We start from the raw sequence: 21,741 nt of genomic DNA, 5'->3' as shown, positions 1-21,741 counted from the left end.
CTAAATGTTTGAAAATAGCAGATCTACAAGCTCACAACGCGTCGCATCGCGACGCGTTGTGAGCTTGTAGATCTGCTATTTTCAAATAGCCTAGGTATAAAATAGGGCTAAAGTGCTTTATGTATGTTTTATAATAGTATAATTTATATCTGCAAAGTAACTAGTAGCTAAAGTTCTCAAATAAATGTAGTGGAGTAAAAGTACAATATTTGGATCCGAGATGTAGTGGAGTAGAAGTAAAAGTTTTGGAAATTGAATATACTCAAGTAAAGTACAAATAACTCATAATTGTACTTAAGTACAGTACTTAAGTAAATGTACTTAGTTACTTTACACCACTGACGATGGGTTCCCGGTTCGAATCCGGTGAGCAGGTTGGTGCTAAGGCATTCACGAATAGTGATTTTTAGTATTCTAATTATTCGACCTCAAAGTATTTGAATAGTCGAATATTCTTTCATCAGTCAATACAAGCAGTTAGATATACTATACAACATATTTTATTTAGAATTATACTATATACTGTGTATACGTAATTACATACAGTATTATAATGATGTTATATATAAATATTTAGGCTTTGATTATCGATTGTCATGTTGCTGCATTGAATTGAATTGAATTTTAATTAAGTTACTAGTGCCCAAGATGGATTAATTATTTAGCTATTGAAAAATAGCAGATATAAAAGCTCACAGCGCGGCACCGAGTGCCGTGATGCGAGCTTGTAGATCTGCTATTTTTGAAAAGAAGTGAAAATGTGTGCAAATCTTTGAATATAAATTTTTTTTTTAAGCGAACATTTGTAACTCAAATTTTGATTCTGGGGGGTCCCTGGAACTAAATATTTTGAGATGGGAAACAGGTTTTCCAAAAAACCTTAGAAGGATTTGAAATATTCAAAGACTTGCACACATTTTCACATTTTTCAAAAATAGCAGATCTACAAGCCCCGCAGCGCAGCCCTCCGTGCCGTGCTGTGAGCTTGTACATCTGCTATCTTTCAATAGTTAAAGCACAAAATAGTGCGTAATAATGCGAAATACACTCATGGGAGGACCGCAGTGAATCATTGTACCCAGGGCCCAGAATTTGGTGCGACACCCTTGCCTAAAATGTTGCTATCCTCACAAGTAATACCAATATGTGTGTGTGTGTGTGTGTGTGTGTGTGTGTGTGTGTGTGTGTGCGTGTGCGCGTGCGTGCGTGCGTGCGTGCGTGCGTGCGTGCGTGCGTGCATCCGTGCATCCGTGTGTGCGTTTGTGTTCTTTCCAGCTGCGTACTACCCAGGGAAATGCATGGCCCACACCAGCTCCACCTACACCTTCACCACCTGTCGGATCCTTCACCCCACCGATGAGCAGACGCGTGTCACACCCAGGTACGCAGCACTCCTACTGTACTGCAGTCTGCTACTGTACCCTCACAGGCTGGCTGGCCCTTTTTTTCCCTCTTTTATAACATAACAGAGTTACATTTTTATGACGTTTTTGTATGTGATGTGAATTTTAGTATACCTAGTTCAATGGCGCTGTTTTTGAGCGGTGGTAAACCGCTCCATAGAGTGGCTGTGCATGTGTCTGTAGCCACTTTTCCTCAGCGTTTTGCCATAGCAATGTGTTTTCCTCAGCGTTTTGCCATAGCAATATGTGTGTGTGTATAGCCATATTACATCACCAATTACATCCTAGACCTGTCTGTAGCCACTTTTCCTCAGCGTTTTGCCATAGCGATGTGTTTTCCTCAGCGTTTTGCCATAGCAATATGTGTGTGTGTGTAGCCATATCACATCACCAATTACATCCTAGACCTATATCCTAGTCTTTTTCCTCAGCGTTTTGCCATAGCAATATGTGTGTGTGTGTAGCCTGTATTACATCACCAATTACCAATTGAAGACGTTATGCAAGTACGACCACCGCTCACTTCACATTGGGTGTGATTTTTTCTTTTACAATTAACATTCAAACATTTACACTAATGCAAACTACAAAAAAGTCTAATGACGTTAGCCTTTTCGAGTTTGAGACAGAACAAAGGACGGCAGAATGGGTTTTGTGCCTTCTTCTCACTCCACTATGTGCGCTCGAGAGGCTTCCCATCACCGCCCTTTCTTATGTCCAGCAAGTCATCCACATCTCCATCATCCTCCACTTTTCAGGCCATGACCCCCAAAATAATCATATTTTAACTGGTGACCCCCTCACCCTACGAGCACTAAGAGTTGGGAATTGCATTTTGTATAACACGGTTCAATTGTGAAAATAGCAGATCTTCAAGCTCACAGCGCCTCGCGTTGCAAGGGGTTGTGAGCATGTAGATCAGCTATTTTCACTATTTCTGCCTCTAATAGTTGACAATTTTAATGTTTAATTTGTCATTTTAGAGGTATTAAATGGTCCTTAAATTTAGAAATGTGCACATACCCTGATACATTTAAACTTTATGTTGGTTTGTTTACTGTTGAGTGAGAAAACAATGTTGCACATTAAGTTGATCATCTGGGGACACCCCAAAATAATTTGGGGACCCCCCTTGGGGTCCTGACCAACAGGTCTATAACATAAGACATCCATATCTGGGAAAATATTTTGTTCACATTTTGTCCAACTTAAACAACCAACCGCAACTCGAATCACACTTGCAAATGAATTCTGTGCTGGGCGAATTCCGTCCTGCGCGACCTTTACCTTACTGGTATAATATAGTACTGGTCACATTACGAGACCAGGAGATATGAATCATAAGAGTGATATAGTAAGGGACAAAGTAACAAATATGAATAAGTGAATAATGTGTGTAACTCTAAAGCATTGTCCATGGTCGTCACATGTACTGTATGTCTACACAGTATGCTTAGGCAGATGAGAGTGAAATGGTACATAAGAGTAAGGACATCATTCCTGAAATACATCAGTTTGACATAATATTTGCAAAAATCTAGTCGACACAGTATTTAAAAAAAATCTAATCGTGTGGATCTCAGGATCGGCAGGGCTCCAATGTGACCGGCTTGTGACCTCAGTCGTCCAAATTCCGGGAATGTCATGTGGAATGTTTGACTTCCGTTATTATCATAAAATTAAAGTTATATATTTCAAAAGGTATAAAACATAAGGGCGAAACATCTTTGTAGAGGTACTTCTTTTTTTCCAGACATGTTTCTTACTGATTTTCAGTGTACATCATAAAATAGTGGAGGTACTTCGGTCAAGCGGTTTGCCAGATTGTCCCCACACACATGCCCTCTTATAGACAGCTATAGTCTCATGCAGAGCTACGCCGCAACACCGAATAGAGTCTAATCAGCACTGTAAAAAGGCACACAGTCCTCCAGAAGTACAGAGATATCATCACATGTTTAAGCACAGAGAGGGGATAAGTGTGATAGGGTGGACAGAATGAGGCTAGCTGGACCAGGGACGTGCAGAGAATATTAGAGAGGAGATATCAAAAATAGCAAGTTCACAACGTGTCGCAGCGTCAAGGTCGGCTATTTTCGGTGAGTGATACCACACTGAACTAAGCATAATCAAGTCAATACTGGAGATGCGGCGTAACGGCATGTATTTCTACACGGAGTCGGCAATTCATTCAACGTAAGATGCTGCATTCAAGTTCAGGAGAGTCTGGACAAGACAATTCTCTTGAATGCTGCCTTCAGGTATGGCATGGAAAGAGGGGACATTTGCATTTCTTTCACCATAGTGAAAACTGCATTCATGGTCTGGAGAGGGCACCTTTTACAGATGGATAAAAGGGCAGGGGCTCAATCCCCCTTTGATGGCTATGTGTGCATGTGCCTGAGCTGGACTAGCTGGCTGCAGCCCGGGCTATAAGCTCCTCTAGAGCCTTGTCCTGGACTAGCTGGCTGCAGCCCGGGCTATAAGCTCCTCTAGAGCCTTGTCCTGGTCATTGTTGTGGACCAGCAGCGCCTCCTTTATGGCCTCTCGCTCGAAGCCCATCTCGCGGAACCTGGACATGAGTTCCAGGAACTGCAGCGCCTTCTCCTCCGAGCACTGGTACATCTCCAGACACTCCTCAACCACGCTGGACTCGAAGCCGCGCTCGCACAGGCCACTGTGGACGAACAGATAGTCCAGCACCTGCTCCACATTCTGCCCTTGTCTCTGCATGGCCAGCAGGACGCTCTCATACGAGTAGCCCATGGCCACGATGGTCTCAACACACTGACGCTCGCTGGGGGTCAGGCTCGTCAGAGCATCTCCACATGGAAGACCGGCAGGGCCTGATTTGGTCTGCTTTGGTGCTCCGTTCTTAATGTGGCCGCGTGGCTCTGGAGCAACACTTACCTGGGGTTTGGGAAAGGCTGGCAGGGTGTTTTTTTGGGGTAGGTTTTGTTGAAGGGCGGGACCAGGAACGGGTAGTGGGCTGTACCCCAACGGGCTGGGGTCACAGTCCCCGGGATGTGACTGCTGCTTAGGGAAGGTCAGAGGGTGAACATTGCCAGACCGATCGTCCGTCTTCAGCTCCCCCCCTCTCCCAGGACTAGAACTATGGGCTCTGTTCTTGTCCAGCAAGGCTACGAGCCTGTTGGGATCGTAGGTGAAGCACGGCTGGGCTGCGAGGTAAGTGCTGGTGCCGGGAGGAGAGGGGCTGTCAGAATGTGACGCCAGCCCGATCTGTGCGGCTTCAGGCACAGAGCCAGCGGAAGGCTGGGGTTGCAGTGGACTCTGGAGGAGGATGCTGCGGAGCTCCTCCTTGTCGTCCAGAGTCTTGAGCTCCAGCTTGTGGAACGGGTCCTCCTCCCGCTCGAAGTCGGACAGTTTGAGGCTGTGCAACGGGGCAGCGCCGGGATGTGCGTTCCTGGGGCCCGGGTTTGTGGCGGGCAGGAGTTGTGGACCCCTGGCACCCAGGCACGAGGCGGGCAGCGGCATCAGGATGGCGTCGTGGCCGAGTCCCGCTAGAGAGGGGTCCATGGCCAGGGGCGGGGGGCTGTGGTCCTCTGCAGCAGGCTGCGGTCTCTTCTCTCCACCGCTGCCGTCGGCGTACCGGGCCAGAACCTCCCTCTCCAGAGAGAAGTCATACTGCATGGCGGCGAACACAGAGTCACCGTCTGGCAGTCCGACGGGCAGACCCACCTTCGCTGGGCAGTGGTATTTATCGTTGATCTGGAAAGGAACTTCATCGAGGTAGCTGGTGGGTGATCCAGACTTCTTCTTTAGAGCCATAGAGAGACACTGAACGCACTCCGTTGTATTCGTCCGATATTCCGTGTACGTCTTGTCAAAATGTCTTGGCTAAAAAATGTGGTTTACTTGTGTCCGAATCCTTTCCTTGATTCATCGTGGGATGAAGCACCAGCTATCAGAGTACATGTCAGCGTATGTACTTGAGGCCAGCTTATGACGTGTGCCGCACCCGTTATCACAGTACATGTAGGCCAGTATGTGACATCATCAATATGACATCAGTCATCTATCAGAATCAGTTTATATCAAAGCCAGGTGTGTTATTTCTTTCCACAGTGCTGTGAGGCTGAACTTGAGAGGCGAGCGTTTGATTTTCTCTCAAATCCTGCCGTGCGGGTGCTTCTAAGCACCGCCCGCATGCATAGGACAGTGACTGAATGGCTCCGGGCGGGGCTTGTAAAGGCGAAAAGCGCCTCTATTATCCAGGCACATACTCGGCTGTTAGTTTAGGTTGCTATGCTAGCGTTTTTGATGTGATGTTCACCCACATAGCAGCTAAATCTGGATGAAAATAAACATGTGTATGGATCGAATATGGTTCTTAACATGAGACTGATCACATAAGTGTTGTTTCCCTATTTTTTTGGCAAAAAGAATGACGTGACTTTATAAACACACACTGGCTTCCGACTCCGTTTCTGGGATGTGGCTGGTAAACAAGGAAATGTCTCTTCCTGGTGGCGGAGAAGTGTGCTTTTTTCTTTAAATAATGGAATGCTATGATTTTCATGTTGCAATATTGTGACCGTTTTAGAAAAGCAATAAGCCACGCGAGGCTTGTGGTTACCGGGGTAGTATACACCGGCTGAGAGGGTCGGAAACACTCGGCTGACGCCTCGTGTTTCCCAACGCCTCTCAGCTGGTGTATACTCCCCCGGTAACCACTCGCCTCTTGTGGCTTATTGCTTTATTATAGCTATTGCACATCATGGGTACATTGTTCATTAATTTTTCATTGTTGTATTCTCTGTGTATTTAAAGGATGATGTCAAAGGATCAATGTCATCTTTATAGTGATCAGTTGTTGTGTTCTATGACATTAGATTATGTGTGTTCTTAGCCCAGTAACATGAATGATCCATTGATTTGTAAGCTTGCCCCTATATATAGGACACAGGTGTGTTTTGCCCTCTCTATTGCAGACTAAATATAATTTTCATATATTTTATAATTTCTCATTTTTGTATTCAATTTTTTTCAAAAATCTTAATTGTGGGTCATCTCCTTTATGTTATTTAGTGCCACCATCAGGCCGATTTTTTCAAACACATTTTTGGACACTGCTCCCTGCTCTGGAACCAAAGGCACTTACAGGCCTATTTGTGTATACGGTCACGATTAGGGAGTCTTACTGTTTCTTAAACTCATTGCAACTATACAATTACAAACCTGTTGTTACTAAAGACAGACACACTTACTGTAACATTACTTAATTTCACATAGCTACCCATGTCACATTGTGCAGACATTAAATTGCAATTCACACTTAACCAGGCCCCTGAAAAAAATATAAACCATCTTGGAAAAATGGCATGACAAAGGTTTTAGGTTCCCACTGGACCTGTCCTGTATCCCATCAAATTGCTTGTTTGGTTGAACATGTTGGCTAACAGGTTGTGTTTTCCATGTCTCCTCCTCCAGTGCTAACCCTGGCCTTACGTCATCCTCCTGTGTGTTTTCCATGTCTCCTCCTCCAGTGCTAACCCTGGCCTTACGTCATCCTCCTGTGTGATGACCAGCGCTCTGCTGACCACTCCTGCCGTGACCCCCAGCAACCCCCGCCGACTCAGCCTCAGGCCCTCCGAGTCCTCCACCAACCTCAGGCACGCTGCACACACAACACCAGAGTTTCTCAAACTTTTACTGTACAGCAGGGTTCCCCAATAGGCGGCCCGCGGGCCATTTGCAGCCTGCGGGGGGCTACTGTCTGGCCCCCACCAATCCCAGTAATAATGGTGGTATAAGAGCAGCAACAACACTAGTATATCGTCGCTGTCGGGTGGAAAATCCGTATCTCAAAATATGTATGTTCTTTCGCAAGGTAAAGCTCTGCTTCATCAAATAAGGCTGTCGCACAAAAGTAGTGAAAACAGCACACAACGCCTCGCGGTGCGAGGCGTTGTGTGCTTGTAGATCGACTGTTTTCACTAGTTTAAATCATTTTTAAAATGATAAATGCAAAACGAACGGTTTTGGATATACAAGATTTTCACCCGACAACGACGATATCCGAACTGTCACTGGAGTAGCGGGAACGCCACCGTCGCCCCCTGCAATGTTGTGGCCCTCGGCTTGGTACCCTAGACATAATTCAATGTTGTGGCCCTCGGCTTGGTACCCTAGACATAATTCAATGTTGTGGCCCTCGGCTTGGTACCCTAGACATAATTCAATGTTGTGGCCCTCGGCTTGGTACCCTAGACATAATTCAATGTTGTGGCCCTCGGCTTGGTACCCTAGACATAATTCAATGCTGTGGCCCTCGGCTTGGTACCCTAGACATAATTCAATGCTGTGGCCCTCGGCTTGGTACCCTAGACATAATTCAATGCTGTGGCCCTCGGCTTGGTACCCTAGACATAATTCAATGTTGTGGCCCTCGGCTTGGTACCCTAGACATAATTCAATGCTGTGGCCCTCGGCTTGGTACCCTAGACATAATTCAATGCTGTGGCCCTCGGCTTGGTACCCTAGACATAATTCAATGCTGTGGCCCTCGGCTTGGTACCCTAGACATAATTCAATGCTGTGGCCCTCGGCTTGGTACCCTAGACATAATTCAATGCTGTGGCCCTCGGCTTGGTACCCTAGACATGATTTGGCCCTTGGGGAAAACTAATTGGGGAACCCTGCTGTACAGGGTTCCCACGGTCATGACATTCCTGGAAATATTTTGAAATTAGAAAAATATTTTTCCAGAACTGGAAAAGTTTTGGAATTGATCAAGGGTCCTGGAAGGTCCTGGAAAAAAATAGCTATGCATTGTTTTTGGTTATTGATTTTGTTAACTCATTTACTGCCACCATAAATGGACTTTGAGGGTTCCCTGCCACGATTTTCTAACCTTTTGACGTGGGTACGTGCGTGTCCACCATACACGATCCGCGTGCACGCCACAGCCCGTTCAAATCGCGCACGCTTTATTTTTGCTACACTGTCTGTCTGTCTTTGGGCATTGCACATAAGTGACTCATTATTGCGCTGAATTATTGTTATGTAGTCCTGGAAATTGGCATCAATATTCTGGAAAGGTCTTGGAAAAGCTTTGGAAATTCATTGGTGAAAATGTGTGGGAACCCTGACTGTACATTTCAAGGTCTCCCCTTAACTCTGACAGTGTACAAATGGAACCAAATGGACCCAAACGGGTCCATTTGGTTACATTTGTACACTGTTAGAGTTACACACTTTTATAGGTTAATTTAGACCCCCATAAAGATAAAATGGTAAATACTGTTGTTCCCTATTGAGCTTGGCACATTTCCCGGGGCAAGCTGCCCAGATCACACGTCACATGCGTCTTTTTATTTTCTCACTCTCAAAAAGCGCCTGCAATGTATAGTACAGTATTTATTTTTGATAAGACGAGTGTTAAATTTTTTTCATTTACTTCTGTCTATCGTTTTAGTGATTTTGACGATTTTGATTTGCATGCATACCCCAGGTTGGGGGCATGCATGCAAGTGGCTAAATATGTAACCCTTTCATGGGCAGATGTGACCTATGGGGGCTGGTGTAAATAGTAACAATGACATTGCTGGCTTATTGTGTCCATGTACACATGCCCCCACCCACTGAAATCAAAATACTAATATCGCAAAAAAAAAATAGAAAGCAGTAAATGAAAACATTTTAACACTCACATTTTCTTTTCTCTAATTACAATCTAAAATATGAACCCTTGTTTGTAAATAAAACAAAGTTGTCTCTTAAAGGGCCTACACCATGCTTTTAAAACTATATTTTTTGTATAAATATATGCTCAAAATTGAGTCTTAGACAGGTTTTTATCCTCAACAAACACTCTGACCATTCTTTTTGTTTGTTCTAGCTCTACTATAATGAGGCTCTCCAGCTGCAATACCAAAACGGCCTCTGTTTGCTCAGGGGCGCATCTAGTGGGGTTTTTCCAGAAAAAAAAGAAGTTTTTTGAAAAAGAAAAAGTTTTTTGAGAAAAAAAATTTTTTTTTGAAAAAAAAAAGTTTTTGAAAAAAAAAAGTTTTTTGAAAAAAAAAACTTTTTGAAAAAAAACTTTTTGAAAAAAAAATTATTTTTTGACTCTGCATTGCATTTTTTTGAAAAAAAAAAGTTTTGAAAAAAAAAAATGTTTTTTTGACTGAAAAAAAAAACGGGAAACGAGAGTGACGTCACTCTCGTCAACTCTCAGAACAGCACTGTTCTGAGAACCCGTGGAAAGCTTTTCATCTCTGTCTGCCCAAAACCAGAGAAAGACACAACGGTCAGAAATAGGACTTTGTGAGGATAGAAGGTGCCAGTGGGACCCCAAAAAAAGGTTTTAAAATAGAAAAAGTGAAAATTCATGGTGTAGGTCCTTTAAATCCTTGACAATGAATGGACGACTGAAATGTCATGACTGTCAAAACCCTGACATGAAGCCTGACTCTCCTCCGCAGGGAGGCCACTCGCACCACCAGCACCTCCCTGGGCCTAGTGCGCCTCCTACAGGAGAGAGGGATATCGGCGGCCATGTACCACCAGAGCCAGGGCCTGACGGAGTACGGCCAGGGCAGCGGAGGACTCTTGTTTAGCACCTCCATCGCCCCCCAAAGAGCCCCCCACCCTGACCCCATGCGGCCCTCCACTCCTCCCAACTCCCCTACGGGGGGGCAGGGGGGTTCGGCAGCCCACCCCCCCGGCGGCTGCGGCAGCAGCATGGCGGCGGACACCCCCCTGGGCTTCGACTTCAAGAGCCCTTCCTACGACAACTTCCTGGCGTCCAAGCCGGCCCGCTCCATCCTGAAGGAGGTGACGGAGGGGGGGACGCGGGGCCGGCAGAGGGCCCGGGACTGCGAGAGCCAGACGGACGTGAGCGTCACGGTCCACAACCTCAACCTGGTGGACAAGGTGAGGCGGCTGGGCGTGGCAGGGGGCGCGCCCGGCGCCAGGGCCGCCAGCCCCGGCGGCCCCCTCCTGGGGGGGCCGCTGGGCGGGCTGCGGAGGTCGGGCTCCCCCTTCGGCCCCGACGGGATGAGGAGGAACAGGAGCTACCCGGCGATGGTCGGTGCTAGCATGGCCATGAAGGGCCCGGGGCCCCAGGAGGAGTCGGAACTACTGCTGGCCTCCAGACTACCCAAGCAGAGCAGCCTCAAGTAGGACCGCCATGAGCGCCAAGGGTGGGCTGTTGAACAGTCAGCTGAGGCCCTTGTACTGATAGTGATGGCTGAGTGGTTAGTGTCCATACCTAGGACTCCGGAGACCCCAGAGGTCGCAGGTACGATTCCCCCTTCAGCTATCACTGCTCCCCCCCTCGCGCTCCCTGTGGGCTGCACTGGGTTCAGCTGGGTTAAGCTGAAAAAAGCAGCTGGGTTGGGCTGCGATATCTGAATTTCCCTCGCGGGAGGAGTAGGTAACTATCATTATCATTATCATTATCACTAATGATTCACTGTAGCAGTTATTAGTTACCATGGGCACTATTCGACAAGCTACAATCCCTGCTGTGATACAGTGCGCGATTATGGTTGTCCGTAGGAGATGCCGCGGCTTGTGATTGGCTGAACCGGAGGTAGGGAGGCTCCGCTGTGTTCACTTGGACCGCGTGGAGGTGGGGGGAGGGGGCAAGATTTACTATTCTGTCCCTATCGTGACTTAACTCGGACGGTGCTGAGTCGGCTCAAGCGGACTTCGCAACGCTCGACCAAAGATATTTAATTTATGAAGATAGCGCAACCTCATTGGATCCACTAGACCAGGGGTTTTCAAAGTGGGTGACGGGGCACCCTGGGGTGACGGGGCACCCTGGGGTGCCGCGACGGCAGTCCAGGGGTGCCGCGAGATCATTTGATAATATTTGGAATTTATTTGGACACTTAAACATATATTTAGTATTATTTTAAACTTTGAAGAACAAAGTTATTTTCAGTCAGTTCTAACCAAAATGGCAATTATCTCAATGTTTTCCTCACAACATATACACTGAAATATCGTCACTGTCGGGCAGAAACCTTGTTTCTTCAAGTTTCAAATGTGCACGTCTTTTGGCAAAGCAAACCTCTGCTTCATCATATAAGACTGTCGCACAAAACTAGTGAAAACAGCAGATCTACAAGCACAGTGCTTGTAGATCTGCTGTTTTCACTAGTTTAGTACATTTTATAGATGATACATACATAACGAACGGTTTTGGACACCCGACAACGACGATATGCTATAAATATGAGGTGCTGGGAGTGAAAATTATAATGTAGGGGTGCCTCTGATTAAAACAAATATTCATGGGGTGACCTGAGACAAAAGAGTTTGGGAACCCCTGCACTAGAGTGCAACATTGTACACAAATCCTACAAATAGCCTCATAAGTGGGCAAACGGCTCAGCCACTTTAGTGTTAATATTATGTAGCTTGTGATGAACGGGTCCAATATTTAGTTCAGTGACCATGGAGAAAAAAAACAGTTCAGAAGCTGTGTTCACGTTAGCTCTCTTATTGTAAACGAATAGACTCCAAACATGCTTCCGTCTCCTAAAAAGGTATCCACCTACCTGTACGTTACGCAGAAACGGGAAGTACGGGTCTGTTCCGCCCTCTTGCCATCGCCCTCTTGGGCTCGACACGGCGACTCGCTCGCTTTAGCTCGCTCGGCAGTGTCTCACGTGGCTCAAGTCCGCTTGAGACGTCTCCACCGAAAACAAGCGCTCCTTTACAAGGCATCTCCAATGGATACAATAATGGCGTACAGTAGGGGTGGGCGATATGGTGATAATTATCGTTGAGACGATACAATGTCTCCACAGTCCACGATATGCCTTTTCAGAGATATCGTATATATCGTGATACAATTGAGGGAGCCTTGTAAAAAATCCTGTTTAATCGTTGATACAGAGATTCATTGCAGAATTCAATTTAAACCTACATTTTGGTGTAAGGGTCCATTTGGTTTCATTTGTATACTGTCAGAGTTACATACTTGTAATTTTAGACCTCCCAAAAGGAACCCAGAGAGTCTAGCTTTTGTCAAGTAACTTGAAAAATATCCATTAAAAACCAACTTGAAAAAAGAATTGTGATAAAATCGTGTATCATGATACAGCTTGGGAAAATATCGTGATATTGTATTTTTCCATATTGCCCACCCCTAGCGTACAGTGCATCCCCCCTTGACACTATGCTCATGTGTAATGTTGTTCGGGGACTATAGTTGGCCACTGCTGCTTGTGTTAAAAGCCAATGAATATTGCCTCAGATCAGGAATATTGAACTGCTGGTGTGGTGACATTCAATGGTTATGACATAATCTAGTGTTGCTTGTATCTCCCCCCCCCTCCTCCACTCCAATACCTATCTTGTGAGACTGACTCTACTGGCTAGATGATGTAGTACTCTCACTCTTGCTTTCCCTCTAGGCCAGGGGTCTTCAACAGGGTGGTCCGGGACCCCTAGGGGGTCCTCAGAGTTACTACGCAGGCAGACCTCCATTCAGAAACACCCCCACTTAGAAACATCCCCATTCCGAAATACCCCCACTGAGGTTGAGGTTAGGGTTTAGGTTAGGTTTAGGTGACACCTCAATTTAGAATAGTGGAAGTCAATCTTTCCTATATGGCAATGTTTCTGAATGGAGATGTGTAACCGTACATCTCCATTCAGAATCATTGCCATTCAGAAGATTGACTATATTAACCACTTGAACCCTAGCCTCCATATTCTGCAAACTTAGCCAAAAATAGCAAATCTACAAGCTCACAACGCCTCACGCTGCAATTGCGTTGTGAGCTTGTAGATCAGCTATTTTCGGGGGGAAAGGGGACAAAGAGCAGACTAAGTACAGAGTGAAAGGTCAAGTTTATTAAGTATTGACGGTTCAAGTGGTTAAATATCTGAAAACACAAATTGACATGAATCCTAAATACACTGCTGATTGTGCTGTCAAACGATGAAACTACATGGAATCTATGAACAGGTTGTGGGGGTCCCTGCTTCATCTCTCTCTCTCAACTAAGGGGTCCTTGGCCTGAAAATGTTGAAGACCCCTGTTCTAGGCAAAAGAACAACCTCCCTCACACATTGACACACATATCATGCCATCACAATAGGCGGCGCTTTGTAGATGTGCACTAGTAGTAACACTTGAACATTGCCTTTCTCACTCTGTCACAGTGGAATAATAAGACATGATTCTTATGTACATTTTTAGGAACATACTGTACAGTCCCATCCCCCCAATCCTCTTCCTCATATCGTCGTTGTCGGGTGGAAACCTTGTATGTCCAAAACCGTTCGTTTTGTATTCATCATTTTAAAAACAATCTAAACTAGTGAAAATAGCCGCTTGTAGATCTGCTGTTTTCACTAGTTTTGTGCGACAGCCTTGTATGATGAAGCAGGGCTTTACTTAGCGAAAAAAAAAAAATGTACAAATTTGAAACTTGGAGATACGAGGTTTCTGCCCGACAGTGACGATATTCTGACTCCTGTAATGCTTCCTAAATCCCTCCTGAAGGGAACAAGTCACTTTCAGGAAAATCCTTTAACTGATTTTCTGCCAGTATTAAAGAGGCATCGGTTTAGTATCCTATAATTGGCCATTAGACGGGGAAGTGGATAGTTTGTCCATTGAGCTGCAGGGATCGATGCACTGAAGCCACACAGCTTAGGAAGAGGGATGGATAGAAGGGCGACGCGCTGAGGGAGTTAACCACTTAAGCCCTACACATTTACATGATAAATAGTGAAAATAGCCTCTCCACAAGCCCCTGATAACGCGTTGCAACGTGACACCTTGAGCTTGTACATGTGCTATTTCTGAACATTTTTTGAAAATGTTAGATTTTCTTTAGAACATTTTTGGAAATGTCTGATCATTTTTGAAAGATTTTGCCTATAACCAGGCCCAAAATAGTAGCCTGGAACCAGACCAATCCGCTGGGGCAAAAAAACGTGCCCTTGGTGAATATGGGTCTGGCCCCGCTCCATTGTGACTCCATTTCCTCTCCCCCAAAATTTGGGGGAACCAATCAGGGCCCGGCATTTGTCTGGTCTAACCAATCATGTCCAGAGCCATTTTTTTAACCCACCCCTTGGAAATGAAAATTCTGCTCGCGAGTCCAGACTAATATCCGATACGCAGTGAGGAATTAGTATGAGCAACGCCAGGCTACCAAAATAGGGGCACCAGGGTTTAAGTGGTTGAAGAAGTGAGGCGATCGTAGCTAATTTGACACTGAGGTCAGAAGCTTCCTTCTGCATTTCCTCAAGGTTTCTGTTTGTGAAAGTGAATGCGATTTTAGTGCCTCAACAATCTCCATGTTATACTGTGTTCATGTACTGTACGTCCTCGGTACACTGGATTGGGATTTGATAAAGGTTGCGTGTCTCACTTACAGGAGGAATCAAAGACATCCTTACTCCCATGATGTAATCATGTTTATTTATTAAATTATCTTATGTGTTTTAAATAGTTTTTGCTCTTATTCTGTGTCATTCTGTTATTGTGTGTGTGGCGGAGAGAGTCGCAGCCCCAGCCTGAAGCCTCAAAAGTCTAGTATCTGCTCTCGTTCCATAGGGATGTCCCTTTCGAGTGATGGTAAAGATATTGGACTTTCACGCGGGAGACCCGGGTTCGAAGCCGGGTGGGGAGGTTCGGATCACCTCCGTCACATTGGTGCCGTGACCTGGATCCGGGCTTCCCCGTAGGAAGAGGTCAAAGGGGGGTGAGTGTGGCGGAGAGAGTCGCAGCCCCAGCCTGAAGCCTCAAAAAGTCTAGTATCTGCTCTCGTTCCATAGGGATGTCCCTTTGGAGTGATGGTTAAGTTATTGGGCTTTCACGTGGGAGACCCGGGTTCGAAACTGGGTGGGGAGGTTCGGATCACCTCCGTTACATGTGCATAACTTGACCTCAAACCGCGTTTATCGTGTCTACGGTTTACGATTTAGGCATTTAGCAGACGCTCTTATCAAGTGTCAAGTGTGAAATCAAAATAAGCAGAGAGTAAGCATGAACTCTAGTTAATAGCCTAAACAACCAGGTAAATAAATACATACTTTATAAGTATTCATTTTGTTCTCTACTTGAGCTACTTGGGAAGGAGGATGGTCATACGGGCGACCCGATATGCATGCAAGCAGTAGGCCTGCAACAAATAAGCCTACTGTGTTCAGCAAATCGTCGTTGTCAGGTGAAAACCTTGTATTTCCAAAACCGTTCGTTTTGCATTTATCATTTTAAAAATGATTTAATCTAGTGAAACAAGCACACAACGCCTCGGGGTGCGAGGCGTTGTGTGCTTGTAGATCTGCTGTTTTCACTACTTTTGTGCGACGGCCTTGTATGATGAAGCAGGGCTTTATTTTGCGAAAGAACGTACTGTACACATTTTAAACTTGGAGATACAAGGTTTCCACGTTTCCTTCTTTTGTATAATTCCCACACAATGAAAGGTATGGGAACTGAAGTAGGAATGTCTGTGGACTGAGAACCACACAACTCACTGCACTACTTTTGAACCTGAATACGTAATCACTTTTCAAGGCCGATCGATTTCTGTTTTCCCATGTATTTCCTGGCGTTCCCCATGCGCACCAACCCCATTGAGATAAACAGACAGCGATCAGAAAAAAAAGTTTCTTATTAAAGAATACGGAGGATATGGGTAATTATAGAAAGCCGTACCGTATTTAGACAGGAGTGAGACTTTATTAAGCACTTTGTTTGTGAAATCTGAATGATGGTGTAGTTGTAGGGGCTAAATAAGTCGCTCTGCCCGAACCCATTTACACACAGGAACATGACAGTCGGGGCTTGGTCTCTATGACCATGCGTGAGCTACGATGGGCTAAAATCGCTTTGGGAAACCGGCCAATGATGGCACAGAGCCACAGACAGAGTCAAGGTGCTATAAAACTCATTTATACTGTAGATGTTAGCGAAATACTTGACTGTGACATAATTGATCAAACATTTATATTTCTGACCAAGATTGGATGTGTGAACTGCAACTTTAAATGATGTAGCCTATGTGTTTTCAGTGAAATGGTTAGTTAAAAAATATTATAATAAATTAGACTGGAACGCTTGCGGTTGCTGTCTTCCACCAACAGATGGCACTCATAAATCAACACAAATTAGAGTGTCTTTCTACACTTCCAATGTTCCCCTTTCTCTCTGTCCATATAAAGAAACTTTCATGACCCCATCCATCTATGTCTGTCGGCGCGGTGGGGGATATAATGAGAGCAGTTTATTAAATTGCCGTAGGCGAGAGGTGAAAGCTGCCGGATCCCAATAATGCAAAAATGTCAGCATGGACCCTAATGATGTGTAATTTAATATAAGCTGAGTGCTGATTGGATTTTGTATGCCATCGCAGTGCCTCGGATTTGTCACATTTGGGTAACATTTTGATCATCTCATTTGTGATGTGATCAAAGTTTCAGTGTGCAAAATCCACGCTAAAGAACGAGAAATGCCTTAAAAAATAGACCACCACAAGCTGGAGACCTTTGCTATTAGTCAGCTGGCTTGAAGGTACACTAGGTAACTAGTATAACTAGTAAGACTATTTTTGAGCGGTGGTAAACCGCTCCTATACGTGGCTGTGCGTGTGTCCGTAGCCTTTTTCCTCAGCGTTTTGCCATAGCAAAATGTGTGTACGTAGCATCATGCATGTTGTCTAGTGATGTCATATGTCGTATGTCTGTAGCCTTTTTCCTCAGCGTTTTGTCATAGCAAAACGTGTGTGTGTAGCATAGCCTGTACATCCTAGACTCAAATCCTAGTCTGAAGACGTTATGCAAGCACGACCACCGCTCACTTCACATTGGGTGTGATTTTTAATATGTATATACATTTTTAGCAGTCATTTCCCTTTATCAGCCATTATATTATTGTGCTGGGGTGTTTCCTTGCAGAAAGACACATCCCCCTGGCTGTATGTTGGTTCTGTTCCACTGTTTATGTTGACATTCAAACCTTGCTTTTCTTCTCCTTTGACTATCTATCTATCTATCTCTATCTATCTTCTTCTATCTCTTCTATCTAGGCCTATTCGCTCTTGAACTACAGTATGTGGTGGTGACAGGATTTGAACCAGCACACTCAAAACGTTTATCCTACAGATATCATCGAATTTATCCGCTGCCCCACTTTACCGCTACCACAACGCTTCACTCTGCTTTCTGTGCTGTTTTTATGTTGTTCTTCTGGAAGTCAGTTTGCAAAGAAAAGCTTCACAGTAAAAAGCAAGGCATGCAGGGTTTAAACTAGCACTGTTCCTCTACCTCCGATCCAGCTTGACAAAACCGGAAAGCCAGCTCGTCTGGTCCGAAAATAACAAAACCTGTTTCGCCCAAATCAAAGGTATCAGTGGGGAGTTGAAAGCTTACTCTACTTAGTGGATACAGTCTGAGCCCCCCACCACACGCTTAAAATACATTTCTATGGCGAAGTGATAAATGGATGGAGACTCCATTTCTCCTAGTTTTAGACTATTTGTCATCACCATCACGGCGCCAACTCACTACTGCCGCGCAGGTCAGAGGACCGCATTAACAGAGCATTAGTCTTGTTGGGTGTTATTCAGCTCTGCGATGTTGGAAGCGCTGTTTCGTAAAAACAGTCTTTAACCAGGAAGAGTCTCCATTCGGGGGAATATTTGTCATTTCGCCCAAGAAATGTATTTTAAATGGTGTGGTGGAGGGCTCAGACCGCGTCCACTAAGTAGAGTAAGCTTTCAACTGTCCACTGATACCTTTGGTTTGGTGAGGGGCGAAACAGTTTTTGTTATTTTCTGACCCTACAAGCCGGCTTTCAGGTTTTGCCAAGCCGGAGCGGAGGTAGAGGAACATAGCGTTATAGGAAGAACTCCACTAACGCTATGGACCAGAGCTAGGTTTAAACCCTCGACCTCTGGATAATGCAGACAATTTCTCAATACTGGTTTGCATAATAGGCTTTTCGTCTTTTTTGAGTATCTACCTATCTCTATTCTCTCTTGAAATGGGTGGTGAGTATCTACCTATCTCTATTCTCTCTTGAAATGGGTGGTGAGTATCTACCTATCTCTATTCTCTCTTGAAATGGGTGGTGAGTATCTACCTATCTCTATTCTCTCTTGAAATGGGTGGTGAGTATCTACCTATCTCTATTCTCTCTTGAAATGGGTGGTGTGACTGGATTTGATTGAACATGTCTCTTAGTGCTGTTGAGGCCTTCAGTTGGTAAGTAAAGTTGAGTTGAAATTCCCGCATTGAACAATAGGAAGACCGGGACTTGAACATGGATTGTCTGTGCTGAGAGCCTGAGAATTATTATTGATTGATTGATTGAAGACTTTATTAGAAGTTTGCATAGGAAAAGGTACAGTTTCATGACAGTACAGTTCACTGGTACAAGGTCTACTAAAAGGAGATCCATGAAAAGACTAAGTTTATTTCCACAGGAAACCTTTTAAGTGTCTCATATAACATTGAATGACAGACGAATAGAACACAGTACTATGCAGTAGATATGTAAATAAAATAAAATTAAAGAACAAAAAAAGAAAAACAGTAAGTCTAAACAAACCGTAAATATATACAAAGAAGGGGTAGGGGAGGGCTGGGCTAGGTTTTTTTTTACCAGTTGCGAATGGCTGCTGCCTGTAAGTGGTTTTTCAGGGCAATTTTAAAGGATGCTAGTGATCCACACTCCTTTATGGCCTTCGGTAAGGCCTTCCACATTTTGGTGGTATAGCAGAAGAACGAGTTTGACCCTTTGTTGGTTTTGACTCTGGGTTGAAAGTGATCTGTGGGTTTGGGCTGCCTCTGGTGTTCTAATTATGGACATCCTTAACGTTTATAAAGTATTTTGACAGGTACTTGGGTATCATAGTGGTGTAGTGTATCTTGTACACCAGGCCCATTGCGAGTTGCTGTACTCTGTCATCTACTCTGAGCCACCCCACTCTTAACTGGTGAGTAGCGGTGAGGTGAGTCTGATAGGGAAGGTTAAGCAGGACCCTAATTAGTTTATTTTGGGCTGTTTGGAGTTTAGTGTTTAGGGCTTGTGGGGCGTCACGATACCATACGTGGACTCCGTAGTCAAAGAGGGGCTGGATTATTGCACCAGCTATGGTCTTCAGTGTGTTGAAATTGACCATCGGGGCGATCCTCCGTAGGAAACGAGTTTGTTGGTTGATTTTATTTACTACTTTAGAAGTCATCTTTTCACTGGAAAGATTAGCTTGAAGGATACATCCTAAGTAGGAGATTTCCTTCACCCATTCATACCCCCTGCACAAAAAAGGCAGTAAACTTGACCCTGGCAACTACAGGCCAATCTCAATCCTTAGTTCCATCTCTAAGGTAATGGAAAAAATCGTCTATGAACAGGTGGCTAGATATCTTGAAGAGAATAAACTGATCTACGAGTTCCAGTCTGGCTTCAGAGAGTCCCATTCCACAGATACATGCCTCATCTATTTGAATGATTACATCAAACGTGAAATTCACGATGGCAAATATTGTGGCATGGTCATGCTGGACCTCCAGAAGGCATTTGACACCGTCGATCATTCTATTCTGATCGAAAAACTCAAAGCTATTGGTCTTGATAGCACAGCAGTGAGATGGATGCACTCTTACTTGGTGGGGAGGGAACAGATGGTGGAAGTCAACGGAACCCTGTCCCCCCCCCTCCCAGTAAACTGTGGAGTACCTCAAGGGAGTATACTAGGACCACTGTTGTTCTTAATATACGTAAACGACATGTCATCTGCTTGTGACTGCAATCTGTTTCTGTTCGCGGATGACTCGGCTCTCCTAGTCTCAGGCAGAGACATTTTGCAGGTTGAAAAGGCCCTTAACTGTGAACTTAACAAGATCTGCACCTGGCTCAATGACAACAGACTCTCAATTCACCTAGGCAAAACTGAATGTATCCTCTTTGGATCTAGTCAGAAACTTAGCCTAGTTGAGAACTTCACAATTAAAGTAGGTGACACTGTGATAGAAAGAAAAAACCACATCTGCTACCTGGGTTGCATCCTGGAGGCTAACCTATCCAGTGAAAAAATGACCACCAAGGTAATCAATAAAGTCAATCAACGAATTCGCTTCTTGCAAAGAGTTGCCCCACTGATCAATATTAAATCCCGAAAGACACTAGGAGGTGCTCTTATTGGGCCCCTCATTGATTACGGAGTCCTTGTCTGGTATCGCGACGCCCCAGCTGCCTTAAAGCTAAAGCTCCAAACAGCCCAAAACAAACTAATTAGGGTTGTGCTTGGTCTCCCTCCTCTGACCCACCTTACCGAGCATCACCACGAAAGCGTGGGGTGGCTCAAAGTAGCTGACAGAGTACAGCATCTTGCAATGGGCCTGGTGTACAAGATACACTACACCTCCAAGATTCCCATGTACCTGACAAACTACTTCTTAAAGGTCAAGGATGTTCACGATCATAACACCAGAGGCAGCTCCACTAATCATCATCAGCGTAGATTTAACACTAAACAAGGCGCTAACTCGTTCTCCTGCTATACCATCAACATGTGGAACGCCCTTCCACAAGCCCTAAAGGAGAGCAAATCCCTAGCCTCCTTCAAAATTGGTATGAAAAGTCACCTTCAGACAGCAGCTACCCGTGACTTGTAAATAGACTAAGCCCCCATGCTCCCCCCCCCCTTTTTCTCTGTATTCTGCCTTTTGTATTTGATGTTATGCTTTTGAAACTGATATTATCCTAGATAAAGTACTATGTTCTATCCGTCTGTCTTTCAATGTTATATGAGATACTTAAAGTGTGGTTCCTGTGGAAATAAGCCTCGGCTTTCTAGGATCTCCTTTTAGTTGACCTTGTACCAGTGATTTGTACTGTCATGAAACTGTACTTTTTTCTATTGCAAACTTCTAATAAATTCTTCAATCAATCAATCAAACATTCATACACAGCTGGCAGATGCACAACAGGGGATTTGAACCCCTAGACTCTGTGGCGGTGGGCAGGTACTTCATCCCTGCTCCGCCCAAGTGCCTTTTTAATTACTGCCATGCTGCTATGACAGCTGAATTTCCATCGCAGGATCCATAATGTCCCAGCAATATCAGGGCAGGATATCATTATCTACCTGCCACAATTTATCCACATCACACTTAGGCTCAGTATTGGGGCCAGTTGTTGAGGTGAATCGATACTGCATCCTCCTGGCCAGGTAGCGATGTAGCAGGGACGTGCTGGGCCCCTGATTCAGCCCGGGAAAAAGAGTTGGAGAGGCCGTCATTGCACGCTAATAGAGAGAGATCTCTCTCTATAGCGCTGCTGCTACTCAAAGATTTGCCATTTCAGATCATGACAAGTGACAAGCCAGTGGGC

The 21,741-nt window shown here is 44.9% G+C and overlaps 2 protein-coding genes across 2 annotated transcripts in view; one reads left to right on the top strand and one right to left on the bottom strand.

The window, feature by feature from the left end:
* LOC308292549 (trafficking kinesin-binding protein 1-like) overlaps window positions 1–10,547 on the top strand; it is a gene marked incomplete at both ends in the record, with an annotated part of 29,040 nt that extends 18,493 nt beyond the window's left edge. The window contains 3 exons of the mRNA XM_080734911.1: window positions 1,276–1,381; window positions 6,911–7,036; window positions 9,848–10,547. Coding sequence (XP_080591037.1) covers window positions 1,276–1,381; window positions 6,911–7,036; window positions 9,848–10,547 — 932 coding nt within the window. The remainder of the gene's footprint in view (window positions 1–1,275; window positions 1,382–6,910; window positions 7,037–9,847) is intronic.
* LOC308292331 (ubiquitin-associated protein 1-like) lies at window positions 3,864–5,192 on the bottom strand (the record flags this gene model as incomplete). The annotated part of the gene is made up of 1 exon (XM_080734646.1): window positions 3,864–5,192. The coding sequence occupies one exon, from the start codon at window positions 5,190–5,192 to the stop codon at window positions 3,864–3,866; it is 1,329 nt and encodes a 442-aa protein (XP_080590772.1).
* Window positions 10,548–21,741: the final 11,194 nt, after the last annotated feature.

This window comes from Nannobrachium achirus (assembly GCF_963921795.1).
Source record: "Nannobrachium achirus genome assembly, chromosome: 10".
In the NCBI taxonomy this organism is placed as follows: Eukaryota; Metazoa; Chordata; class Actinopteri; order Myctophiformes; family Myctophidae; genus Nannobrachium; species Nannobrachium achirus.
This window is presented reverse-complemented; position numbering and strand designations above follow the sequence as displayed.